This window comes from Panthera pardus, unplaced genomic scaffold, assembly GCF_024362965.1.
Source record: "Panthera pardus isolate Hobbes unplaced genomic scaffold, ASM2436296v1 HiC_scaffold_16, whole genome shotgun sequence".
Lineage (NCBI taxonomy): Eukaryota > Metazoa > Chordata > Mammalia > Carnivora > Felidae > Panthera > Panthera pardus.
The window spans coordinates 151,212,912-151,225,341 of record NW_026526721.1 but is presented as its reverse complement, the minus strand read 5'-3'; the positions used below and the strand labels follow the sequence as shown (position 1 = coordinate 151,225,341).

At 52.4% G+C, this 12,430-nt stretch overlaps 1 protein-coding gene across 2 annotated transcripts in view; it reads left to right on the top strand.

Annotated features, from left to right (window-relative positions):
* Positions 1-12,430, top strand: part of XYLB (xylulokinase) — a 59,178-nt gene that overhangs the window by 10,923 nt on the left and 35,825 nt on the right. For both annotated transcript variants that reach the window (XM_019418723.2, XM_019418722.2), the window contains exons 3-9: positions 1,308-1,377; positions 3,126-3,206; positions 5,839-5,925; positions 6,534-6,662; positions 7,431-7,496; positions 8,817-8,889; positions 10,698-10,816. In XM_019418723.2, coding sequence (XP_019274268.1) covers positions 1,308-1,377; positions 3,126-3,206; positions 5,839-5,925; positions 6,534-6,662; positions 7,431-7,496; positions 8,817-8,889; positions 10,698-10,816 — 625 coding nt within the window. The remainder of the gene's footprint in view (positions 1-1,307; positions 1,378-3,125; positions 3,207-5,838; positions 5,926-6,533; positions 6,663-7,430; positions 7,497-8,816; positions 8,890-10,697; positions 10,817-12,430) is intronic.

Below are 12,430 nucleotides of genomic sequence, written 5' to 3'. Positions count from 1 at the left end.
GTTTCTTTTTTTTTTTTTTTTTAAAGTTTATTTATTTTGAGAAAGAGTCAGAGAGCATCAGCGAGTGAGGGGGACAGAGAGGGGGGAGAGAGAAACCCAAGCAGGCTCTACACTGTCAGCTCAGAGCCCGACGTGTGGCTCGATCTCATGAAGCATGACATCATGGCCTGAGCCGTCATCGCTTCACTGACTGAGCCACCTGAGCGCCCCTTTTGTCTATGGGAAAGTCTGCTCTTTTTCACTTTTTTCCCTAACGGTATCTTTTTAAAAATATCAGTATTATTGAGTATAACTTGTGTACAAAAAAGGGCATCCATTAAAATGTACAATCTCAATGCCTTTTGATAGAGGCAGACCTATAGCTGTGAAAGTACCACCAAAGTCAAGATACAGACCATCTGCATCACTCCTAAGATTCTTTGTGCCCCTTTGCATTCTATCCTTTCCTCCCCGACTGGACTTGGGAAACCACTACAACAGGTGGATTTGCATTTTCTAGCAAGTTATATAAATGGCATCATGTAATATGTACTCTTTTTGTCTGGCTTCCTTCACTCGGCACGATCATTGGAGATTCATCTCCCTGCCGGTGTGTGTAACACACGCACCACAATTTATCCATTCACTTGCTTAGGGATACCTAAGCTGACTCCAGTTTTCTACTGTTACAAATAAGGCTGCGATGAAACCTTGTATACAAACCTGTCAGTGAACGTATACTTTCGTTTCTCTTGGCTGGTAATTAGGCATAGAATGTCCGGATCACATGGTTATCTAATAGTATCTTGGTATGGATTTGGAGCCTGTTTTCGTTTTGAGTTTTGTTTTTTTTTTTTCTAAACTCATAGTTGAAAGGGTTGGGTTTTGGAGAGGGGCCCAGGCAGCTAACTCTCCAGGCTTGCAATCCAAGGACTCCCTGGTCTGAGAGCCAAGAAGTTCTCCCGCAGACACAGCACTTCTGTAGCACATGCCTACCCCAGTGGGCTTGGGAGGGTTTTAATCCAGCCCTGCGCCCGCTAGTTCCCTCGTGGCCACAGTGCCAAGTGACGCCATGCCTGCCTTCCAGGGTGAGTCCTTCCTCTTTAGAAGGCATATTTTTGCTGGTGTCTTCTGAGAATCGTCACCACTGAGCAATTGCTAGGACTTCTCTTTCCATCTTGCGAGCACTGTTCAGTCTTGCTCAGTTTAGAGTTCCCATCGAGGTTGGGGAAAGGGCATTTCTTCTTCCAATGGAGGGATCCGGGGTCTGCCCCCCACTGCGCCCCTGCCCAAGGCTCTGCCAACACTCTGTCTTATTCTCCTTGTAGGACTCAGGGTGGAGTTCACGTTCACGAGGATGGGCTGACAGTGACATCTCCAGTCCTGATGTGGGTCCAGGTAAGCATAGGGATCCCTGACCTTCTCCTGTCCCCAGGCTGTCTCACTGGCAGACTTGCTGATTTACTGGGAAGCCCTCTGTTGAGACCAGGTCCTCACTGGGAAATGGAGTCTGCATGGTTCCTAAGGCTAGACTCAGCCTCAACTGGTCCTCTTGAGCCAAGAGGACACGCACAGGGCTTGTAGGTCTGGTGCTGAGAACTTGCAAGTCCTGCCAGTGAGTAAGCATCTTCAGAATGCCGCCTTCCCAAACCTTTGCCAAACACTCTGCAGGCAGGCCCTGTGGCCTCCCTTTTACCCCGAGATCCAGACACAGCACTGGTGTCTTCGTGCTCAGCCCCCAGAATCCTCAGCTCTTGAAGCAGGGCAACTTCTCAACGGTGGCTTATGACCTGACCAGTCAGGTTCCGCTGGACCCCAAGACAGGCCTGCCTGCTCAGGACCAACAAGAAAGGAAGATACCTGTAGCCAAATATGGGCGACCCGTGAAGCCACAGGACCAGGGGTATGGCCAGTACAGACCAGCATAATAGGGCTGGAGTCTGCCTCAGGGGTCCCAAGACCCTACAACTGGGAGCCAGCTAAAGGCTGTCCTTAATGTGTCCACCAAAGCTTGTTCAGGCCTCCAACACTGGTCTAAGCAATTAATTCCCTATACTAAATTCTTTCTGTTAGGACGATTGGTGTGATTTTTAAACATTTTATCAACTTGACCCTGACTCATACTGGAGGATTGGGGTAAAGGACAGATTTCCACCAGACAGGCCAGCCAGAATGTACTTCTTAGGGCTGAGCCCCAGACCAAGGGACGGTGGGCGTGACAGGCAAGAGTCGATCTAGAGGTTCTACTGATAATGCCGGGGGCTTCTGATAGGCCAAGGCTTTAACTTGGGGTAGTGAGCACTGGATAGAGAGCCAGGCTTGGGGGTGGGGCCATGTGATTTCTAATCGTGAGCAGGCCCGTCAGGATTGGACCTGTTCTGGCTTCGCCAATCCCCGCTCCAGGGGTGCCCCACTCCCTGCCTGAGATTTGGCCAGGGGGGCCAAGTTGGCAGCCACAGCCAGGGCTGTGAAAGGAGCCCTCCCAGCATAGGGAGGGGATGGTGGATGGGTCAGAGCTCCAGGGGCTGCTCTGTCCTCAAGGGAAATGCAGCCTGGGGTGAATCTCTAATCCTGCCCTGAAACCTTAGGGCAAGTGTCAGGCTCTTCTGGGCAGCACCGTTTATCCCACACTTGGGTCTTGCAAAAAAAGAAGATTGGTAGAGGGTGGAACGGGGATTGGGACAAGTGGCGGCCATCTCTACCTACTCCTTCCAGCCTGGTGCTCCTGGACGTGGGGAGTCTAGGCCTGGTCCCCACTCTGATGGGGCCGTCTACGTCACTCTTCACTTCTCTGTTGCAGTGAAGTCAGACCACTAGTCCGGTGGGTTGAAAATGCAGAGAAAAGAAACCACGATATGATCCACCTTGCTCTTGCCAAGTGCTTGGAAGTCACAAATCGGAGAAGCAGAACTTGAGGACCAGTGGTTTCTGATTCCGTCTATTTAAACTATGTTTACCCTACTTCAACTTTTCGTTTGGTTGATCTCTACTTTGGTTAATTATTCTGGTGCTTACGTATCCCAGGCCATCGGCTCTTTTTCATCTCCGGGGTGATGGCGAACACTTACGTTTCAGTGTGGAGGCTCGTGGGCTTGCCTGACTCGGTGGTTCAGGACAGTCACGGTGGGCTCTGTTTGTCTTCTCAGGCTTTGGATATCATCTTGGAGAGGATGAAGGCCTCGGGCTTTGACTTCTCTCAAGTCCTCGCCCTGTCTGGGGCCGGCCAGGTCTGTGTGTGGCAGCCTCCGGGCGGCGTGCGGGGCGGCTGTGGGGCAGTGGTGTGGGGCTCCCCTGGAGGGAATGCTTGTCCTTGAGAGCCACTGCACCCCTGCCGTTGCTGGTAGAGACCCCTACCGCCCTCCTACCTCGGAGGATGGTATAGCTTGCCTCCTTGCTGAAGGATCTGAGGCAGTTCGTACTGTGAAGCATTATACGGAACAGGACACTGGGTCAGGCAGAACCGGACAGAGGTCCTCCGGTGGGGTGGGGGGAGGCGTTGGACGAGCATTTAGGATGCCTGCCTTGGAGCACTAGAATTGCTTTTGTGTTTCCTGGAAGCAGAAGCGAAGTTAGAAATTATATTTCTAGGGGCTCTTGGGAGGCTCAGTCGGTTAAGCATCCGACTTCGGCTCAGGTCATGATCTCATGGGTCGTGGGTTCGAGCCCCGCATCGGGTGCTGTGCTGACAGCTCAGAGCCTAGAGGCTGCTTCAGATTCTGTGTCTCCCTCTCTCTTTGTGCCTCCCCTGCTCGTGCTCTGTCTCTCTCTCTCTCAAAAGGAGATAAACATTTAAAAATAAATTTAAGGGGCACCTGGGTTAAATGCCCGACTTCAGCTCAGATCATGATTTGATCTCACAGTTTGTTAATTCGAGCCCCACGTCGGGCTCCCTGCTGTCAGCACAGAGCCCGCTTTGGATCCTGTGTCCCCTTCTGTCTCTGGCCTTCCCCGGCTCGTGCTCTCTCTTTCAAAAATAAATAAGCATAAAAAATAATAAATAACAAATAAATTTAAAAAATAAAGTTCATTAATCTTTGAGAGAGATCATGCACGTGAGTGGGGTAGGGGTAGAGAGAGAGGGAGGGAGAGAATCCCAAGCAGGCTCTGTGCTGTCAGCACGAAGTCTGACTTAGGGCTGGATCCCACAGACCATGAGATCGTGACCTGAGCTGAAATCCAGAGTTGGACACTCAACTGACTGAGCCACCCAGGCACCCCTAGCTACTGCTTTTAATATCATTGCCATTTATATAGGAACCCAGAGGCACAGAGGGGTGACGTCACCTACCCCAGGTCACACAGCTGCTGGGAGGGGGCGTCAGGACCCAAGTTGAGCCGTACCCTCTGAATCACTTTGCTCCATGCCTAATTAGCCTATTTTCACATCCTCATCAGAGAGTGCTTACTGAGTTTTCTAAAGCCACCTCCTCTCTCTCCCCCTCTCTCTCCCTACCCCGACAGGAATTTATTGCTCCTGTCCTTGTTAAACTACATGGATTCTCTGAGTGATCTCATCCACTTCTCTTACCTAAACCTCAGGCTGGGACACCCTGTCCCTCCTGGGCATCCCCCGGCCCCATGGCCAGGTATCCCAACTTCTGTGCTAGACTGAGTGGTCTGTCTTTCCCCAGGGCCACAACCCACCCATCATCCTTGACCCCATGTCCAAGGGGGCCCCCATGTCCCAGTGATTTGTTACATGACTCTTCAATCTACCACCTTCTCTCCAATTTTGCCTCTGTTGCCCCAGGCCGAACGTCTATGATTTTTCTCTGGGTCTCTGCTTCAGCCTCCCTGCCTCCCCTGTACCTTCTTTGTGACTCCCCCAAACCCTTTCATACATTTAGCCCTGGCCACGATACTCCCCTGCTAATCCAGAGTTCCCACACCTCCCCGATAAACCCCAGCCTCCTGAGTACGGACGTCAAGGCCCCGGTGCTCAGGCTGTCCCCACCACCTCCCACCTGAGACCCAGCCCACTGTTTAGAATGCCACCATTCCGGGGAGCCTGGGTGGCTCAGTGATTAAGCATCCGACTTCAGCTCAGGTCGTGATCTCGTGGTTTGTGGGTTCGAGCCCCGCGTCGGGCTCTGTGCTGCTGGTGCAGAGCCTGCTTGGGATTCTCTCTCTTTCCCTCTCTCTCTCTGCCTCTCCCCTACTCGTGCTTTCTCTCTCTCTCAAAATAAATAAACTTAAAAAAAAAATAAATAAAAAGAATGCCACCATTCCCACACCTGCCAACCTCTCACCTGTGGTCGCTCTCTGCATGGAACACCCACACACTCAACTCTCAGCTCCTTTCCTACTAATCATGTCCACCTCTACCCATGAGTGCTCCCAGTTGGTTAGATGCCCCTCCTCTGTGTTCCCGCTGCCCTGCCACTGCACATCCATGGGGTTTTATAATTGTATGTTTGTCTTTTTCCCTGCGTCAACCCCCGCGTCAAGAGAATAGGGACAGTACTATCCTATTCATCTGTCTCATTGCCTGGCATGATCTAGGTGCTCAATAAATGTTTGTTGAATGAATGAATGAATGGGTAAGTGAATGAAGGCGTGAATTTCAGATAATATTATGAGCAACATATTTAAATACAACTTTACAAAATTACCAAAATCCAGACCAATAATTCTTTCTTGGACCCTTCCTGTAAGTTTTGAGGTGAACAGGGCAGAGCTCTCATTTTCTAGAAATGAAAGCCAAGTCTCACAAAGGTGATGAGTTCTGTGACTAAGAAGTGGCAGGGGCAGGCTTGGAGCCCGTTTCTTTCGGGGTGTGGTCTGGAGTCTTTCTGTGTCTCCAGGAGGTGGTAACGGTGTGTAGCCGCGTGAACGTGTGCGTGCGTTTTCCCTCGACAGCAACATGGAAGTGTATACTGGAAGGCTGGGGCCAGCCAGGTGCTGAGAAGCCTGTCACCAGACCTCCCGTTACATAAGCAGCTGCAGGTAACCGTGGCCATGTTGTGGGAGTCTTAGAAAATTCTGTGGGGTGGGGTGAAGGGCCCAAGCCCCCGTGGGCCCTGAAGTCTGGGGCTTTTGTGCATTGTCAAGGGTATAGGAACTTGGCTCGGGCAATAGTGCTGTGAACATGGGCTGCCCTGCCCCCCAGTGGGTATCCCTGGTGTCTGAACGGAGGGTGGGGTGCCAACAGTCCTCATCAGAGGGTCCCTTCCGGTCTGGCATGGCTCCGGCTAGTTCCCCGTTCGGGGATCTCCCCATGGGGCGTGCTGCCTCCTGGTGATGCTGGGAAGGCAGGCTGTGTCTTCTCCCCGCCTCCCAGCTTCGGATGCCTCCGTTGACACTGCACTTGGCTGCTCGTCTCTAGTGTTGCCTGCAGTGCTCAGGTGTCCTTGTTAGAACCTTCAACCTTGAGCCTTCTGGGGAGAGACCCCGCGGAGCCGGGCCAAGATTTGGGCACGAAGGGCTTGCCCGTGGGTCTTCCTAGGTCATATGCAATCACAGCCGTGACTGGCAGTGTAACCGCCAAGGCCAGGGTGGCTCCCAGAGAGTCAGCAGGCATCGTTCCAGCCTGCGCCTTTGTTCCTCCTCTCCAGGCCTGTTTCTCCATCAGCGACAGCCCGGTGTGGATGGACTCCAGCACCACAGCCCAGTGTCGCCAGCTGGAGGCCGCGGTGGGCGGCGCCCAGGCTCTCAGCTGCCTCACAGGCTCCCGGGCCTACGAGGTGCGCCGCACCTGCCACGGGCTGGGCATTAGGGTTGGTCCCGGGGGGAAGGTCCGGTTGCTGGCTCTGGTCCTTTCTCGTCCCTTCTCCCTGGGTGTCTGGGAGGACACAGCTGCCGACCCACCCCCAGGGGAATCACAGGAGACACGTGGGTGTCTGGCCCCTGGGTCTGCTCCCGGTTGTCCTGCCTCCCTCTGCTGCTGGCGAGCCAGGACGGACCTCCTGTTGCCCTTTTCGCAGAAGGGAGCTGAGGCGTGGACGTGGCTGTGCTCCTCATGTCGAGCGGCCCTGTACGGGGGCGGCGATGGCACCTCCGCTTCAGCCTCTAAGCGGGGGCCAAAAATAGCGCCCACACTTCGAGCAGTTTTGAACCCGAGAGAAGTCAGTTCATGTAAGGCAGAGCCTGGAAAAGTTCCAAAAAAAGAAAAAAAAAAAAGCCAGCTTCGGTTCCCGCTGCCTTCAGCCACCCTTCCAGGGCCGGCTGCGATTGGCGCAGCTGGGGTCATGTGACCCCTCCTGCCTTGAGAACAATGGGGGGGGCGGGGAAAATACCCTGCGCAGGCGCTCTTGGTCAGCTTCGCCATCACCTTGCGGGTGAGGAGCGAGGCTTATTCCTGGAGGGTGTTCAGCAAACATTTCTAGAGTCAAGGCCTTGAGAAAGCTTCCTTTGTACTAATATCCAGAGCATGCTACGCTAACCTCACTTTGTGAGAGCCGATCATTGCACACAGGATATGGATTTTTAAGAATTTGCGCTCTTCTCTGCAGCGATTTACGGGAAACCAGATCGCGAAGATTTACCAGCAGAACCCCGAGGCCTACTCACACACGGAGGTCGGTTCAACGTTCCTCTTTGCTTTCAGTCACAGTTGAATTCCTTTTATAATACTTAACCTGTAGTATAAATACATCTTGCGCGCATTGGCCAAAAGCATGGATTAGCAGACATTGAAAATGATATATTCAGTTTGGCTTTTTTTTCCTCATTGTCGAGCTGTTTCCAAAGAGGAGGGAATGAATGGAATCGTGGGAAAGAGAAGTCAGGGCCTCTCCTGACCCCAGGGGGCAGAGGGCAGGGTGGGAGCAGTGGGGACTGGTGTCTTCGGCCACCTGAGTAGGAGTTCCAGGTGCCTTTTAGTCTCGGTCTTCTCAGTTTCCTGCATGGAAATGGCTCCCAGGCACTTGATTGGTGTGGGCTCAGTGTTTCCTCCAGAAATGTGGAAAGCTGAACCCCTGTGTCCCTAGCTGTGGCCCTTCAACCGGAGCCTGTGTCCCAGAAACTCAGATTCATTCCTTGGACCACGGTCGCCGAGAGCCGGCACTTAATGCCGCCTGAGAAGCAGCCTCGACACCTTGGCTAGTGATTTTCATCTCTGAATAATTAGAAAACGATCAGCTCATGTTCAGCCAAAGTGCCTTTTTAATCTTGGGAGTTCACAGCATCCGGTTTGTTATTTAATGACTCAGGGTTCCAGATGACTCTGCAGCACGTGCTGTGTAGATTTCGGGGAGGAGGGGAAGGGCAGAGATGTAAAACCCTCTCCAAATTCCGTGCTGAACTAAGGTGGCCTGAGGCGGGACAGGGGACAGGAGGTGCTGGCATTCTCTGCAGTGGTCCAAGGGCCAGCGATTCCCACGTGGAAGCACAGACCCCCCAGGCCAACATTTGAAATCCATTATCAGTCCTCCAGCTCCTGAGGGACTGGTTTTCGCTTAAGTTGCTCTGAACCCCTGAGGGTGTCTTTGTTGGTTCTGAGTCCTGTGGCCACACATCCCCCCTTCCCTTGTGACTTAGATATAGAGACCACAGGAATGGAGGAAGGAGATCAGGCATCACACCTCCTGGATTCTGGGTAGAAAAGCCACTTCCCTAAGCACGGCTTTTTCATAGGGCTTGTTGCTTTTTTGCTTTGTCGGACTTGAGTTCTATGGCCCAACAGAAACTGCAGCGTGAGGTGCTCTCGCAAGGAGTCTTGGTGATCCAGATACTCTGATGTTCTAGTAGCCAAGATATTCAGTCACTACCATTACTGGGCACCTTGCTCCAAATTTCCACTTCCCTCCTCAGTTGAAAGCTCTTCTCATGTTGTGTGCCTCAGAGGATTCGGTGGCTTATGGAAATGAGTCCTAGCTGACTGTGTCTTCCTTTTACAGAGAATTTCTTTGGTCAGTAGCTTTGCTGCCTCCCTGTTCCTTGGGTCTTACTCTCCTATCGACTGCAGTGATGGTAAGCCTTCAGAGTCCCGGCGCTGGCCTGTTCTGTATGCACGTGCACATGTGGGGCTGTGGGCAGCGTGAGCCCTGTCCACCCGGCTGGGTGCTAGTCTTTTAGCCCTGTCGTCTGTTGCCGAGAAGGGAGCATATTGTCTTCTGCTGTGTAATGAATGTCCCTGGTGCTTAGCAGCTGAAACCACAAGTGTTGATGATCTCACAGAATTTCCGCAGGTCTGTAATCTTGGAGCAGCTTGGCTGGCTTGTGTGGCTCAGGAGCTCTCATGGGGTGGCCTTCAAGCTGGCAACCAGGACCAGTCATGTAAAGGCTTGACTGGGGCTGGAGGATCCACTTCCAGGGCTCCAGACAGAACTGGTTTGAGGCCTGTGTTCCTCTCCATGTGGCCCTCTCATAGGACCACTCACGACACTGGAGCTGGATCCCCCTCTCCCCCCCCCCCCCCGCCGGGTGAGGGATGAGAGGAGAGTGCAGTCAAGCAGAAGCTGCAGAATCTTTTACACCTTAGTCTTGGAAGTGTCATACCGTCCCTGCTGCCCCACCCTACTGGTCACAACAGACCTACCCAGGTATAGGAAGACAGGGACCTCACAAGGTGTGAACACCAGGGCTCAGGGCTGAGCACGAGCCATCTTGGAGCCTGGCTCCCCCAAGGAGTTGTTTCTTGGGGAACGCAAGAGAGTGGTGAGCTTCTGGAGTCCAAAACCTTGCCCGAAATAACTGCGGGTGATGCCAGTGAGGAAGGAAAGCTGGGACAAGGCTGCCGAAGGCACTTTTGCATGAGGCCGGGCTGCAAGGCCTGCCAACAGAAGAGGGGACCAGAACGCAGAGCAAGAGCCCAGGCCTATGAACGTGGCTTCAGAGGAGTCTTGGAATGCTCAGAGCCTCCTGGGACTCCATCTGGAGTGTTTGAGTGCTGTCGTATGCCAGCTGTTATTCTAGTGTTCAGGGAGAGGAAGCCGGTCCCCCAGCTTCACTCACGATCTGGAGAAGAGAAGGTTCCCACAGGTAGCTCCGGAGAAGTGAGACCAGCAGAACCCTAAGCCTGGAACAGCATGTGTCCACTTGTGTTCGCCACACCTCCCCTGGGGCTGTTTGTGCTGCGGGGGGAAAGTCACAGCCCCATTCCCGGGGCGGTCCAGAGGTTCGCGTTTTTCAGCCTCAGCCGGGCCCTCCACGCCGCTGTCCTCACCCCCCTGAGAAGTCACCCCCTGATTTACCTGTGGTCTGACCTCCTCACCTGGGTGCATGACTCCATTAGCATCCCGGCCGACGTCTATGTGCCTCCACCTGGACCCAGGGGAGGAGGAAGACGGGAGGCCTCCCCCTGTGCTCTGGCTCGTCTCCCCCTCGCCGTCCTCAGGAAAGCCTCGGGAGCAGTAGATTGTTTTCAGACAGGCTTAGCTTCCCTCGATAAGTTAGATGTGATTGGGAAATCCTGAGGGCTGACCCACATCAGCACAGGGCTGCCTCCAAGCAGACACCTTGAACCCAGGGGACACAAAGAACAGTGCCTGGTCTACGTATTGTCGGGTCTTAGGGCTGCAGATTTGCAGGCTAATGGTGGAGCTGGAGCCCATGAGGGAAATGCGGAGGAGGTGGGACCGTGTGTTTCCAAGGGCCCCTGCGGGCCTCATGTTTGCCAGCTCCATAATGACCCAGGCACACCGTATACGTTCCGGTGGGAAGAGGTCCAAGTATAAGTTTGCTGCAAGAGAATGATTGGCTTTCTGCCCCGCTTGTACATTTTCCCAAAAGGTCCTTTCTAAAGATGTTTCTGTTTCTTGTTTCCTTCGTTCCCTTAGGTTCTGGAATGAATTTGTTGCAGATCAAGGACAAAGTCTGGTCGCGGGTCTGCCTTGCTGCCTGTGCTCCTCATTTAGAGGAGAAGCTTGGCTCACCGGTACCGTCCTGCTCAGTTGTGGTAGGTCCTCTTTCCGGCGGCGTGGCTCCTTTAAGAGCTGGCAGCTACTGGGGAAAGCAGTGTACAAGAGAAGCTTTTGACATAAGTCAAAGCCGAATGTCTTGATCAGTGCCTTGCATTTAGCAGGTACTCAGGTGCAGGTATATATGACTGCCTCATGGCGGTGAGGTGTGGGGTAGGGGGACTTAGGAAAATTCTGCTAGAAATTTATTAGGATAGGAAGAAAAGTTGAAGGTATAAGTTGTGGGTGATTGCATACGTTAGGAAAAAATACACAGAATGCTGAAATTCTTGGGGTCGGAACCACCTCTGAAGCTTGGAGGAGGCAGAGAGTAGGAGGAAAGAGGTGCCAGGAAGCTACGGAGAACGCAGTCCCTGGCACCGTATTGCCCAGGCTGGAATGTCGTCTCTGCCATTTGCCAGCTTTGTGACTTTAGTCTGTGCCTCTGTTTCCTCATTTCTGTTGTTCCTGAAGGAATAATGATACTTTCTATGTTGTCAGACTGATGTGCAGAATAAACAGGTCGATGCATTTAAAGTTTATTTATTTATTTCAAGAAAGAGAGAGAGAGAGAGAGAGAGAGCACAAACAGGGGAGGAGTGGAGAGAGAGGGAGGGAGAATTCCAAGCAAGCTCCACGTCATTAGCATGGATGCAGGGCTTGAACCCACGAACCGCGAGATCATGGCCTGAGCCGAAATCAAGAGTTGCGCGCTCAGCCAACTGAGCCGCCCAGGTGCGCTATAAGTGAGCCGATGCATTTAAAAAAAATTTTTTTTTTTAACGTTTTTTATTTATTTTTGAGACAGGGAGAGACAGAGCATGAACAGGGGAGGGGCAGAGAGAGAGGGAGACAGAATCCAAAACAGGCTCCAGGCTCTGAGCTGTCAGCACAGAGCCCGACGCGGGGCTCGAACTCACGGACCGTGAGATCATGACCTGAGCCGAAATCGGCCGCTTTTTTTTTTTTTTTTTAATTTTTTTTTTTAACGTTTTTTATTTATTTTTGAGAAGAGCCGATGCATTTAAAGTGCTCAGGATAGTTCTCGGTCCAAAGGGCAATATGGAAAACATTTAGGGCAGCCACATGGGAAAGGATGAAGCGGGACCACTCTTACACCACACACAAAAATGAGCTCAAAATGGATGAAAGACTTGAATGGAAGACCTGAAAGCATGGAACTCCTAGAGAAAAACAGGTGTTGGTGATGATTTTGGGGATTTGATACCAAGAGCAAAGGCAAGAAAAGCAAGTGGGACTATATCAAACTTAGAAGCTCTGCACAGCAAAGGGAAACCATCGACAAAACTGAGAGGCCGGGGGCCTGGGTCCCTCGGTTGAGCCTCTGACTCTTGATTTCGGCTGAGGTCATGATCTCAAGGTTCCATTCGTGATTTTGAGCCCCTCGTGGGGCTCTGTGTTGGAGATACACAGCCCGCTTGGGATTCTCTCTTTGCCCCTCCCCGTGCTTTCTCTCTCTTTCTCTCTCTCTCAAATAAACTTCAGAAAACCAAAAAGGCAACCTATGGGATGGGAGAATATACATAAAAATCCTGTATCTGGGGGCACCTGGGTGATTCACTCGGTTGGGCGTCCGACTTTGGTTTAGGTCA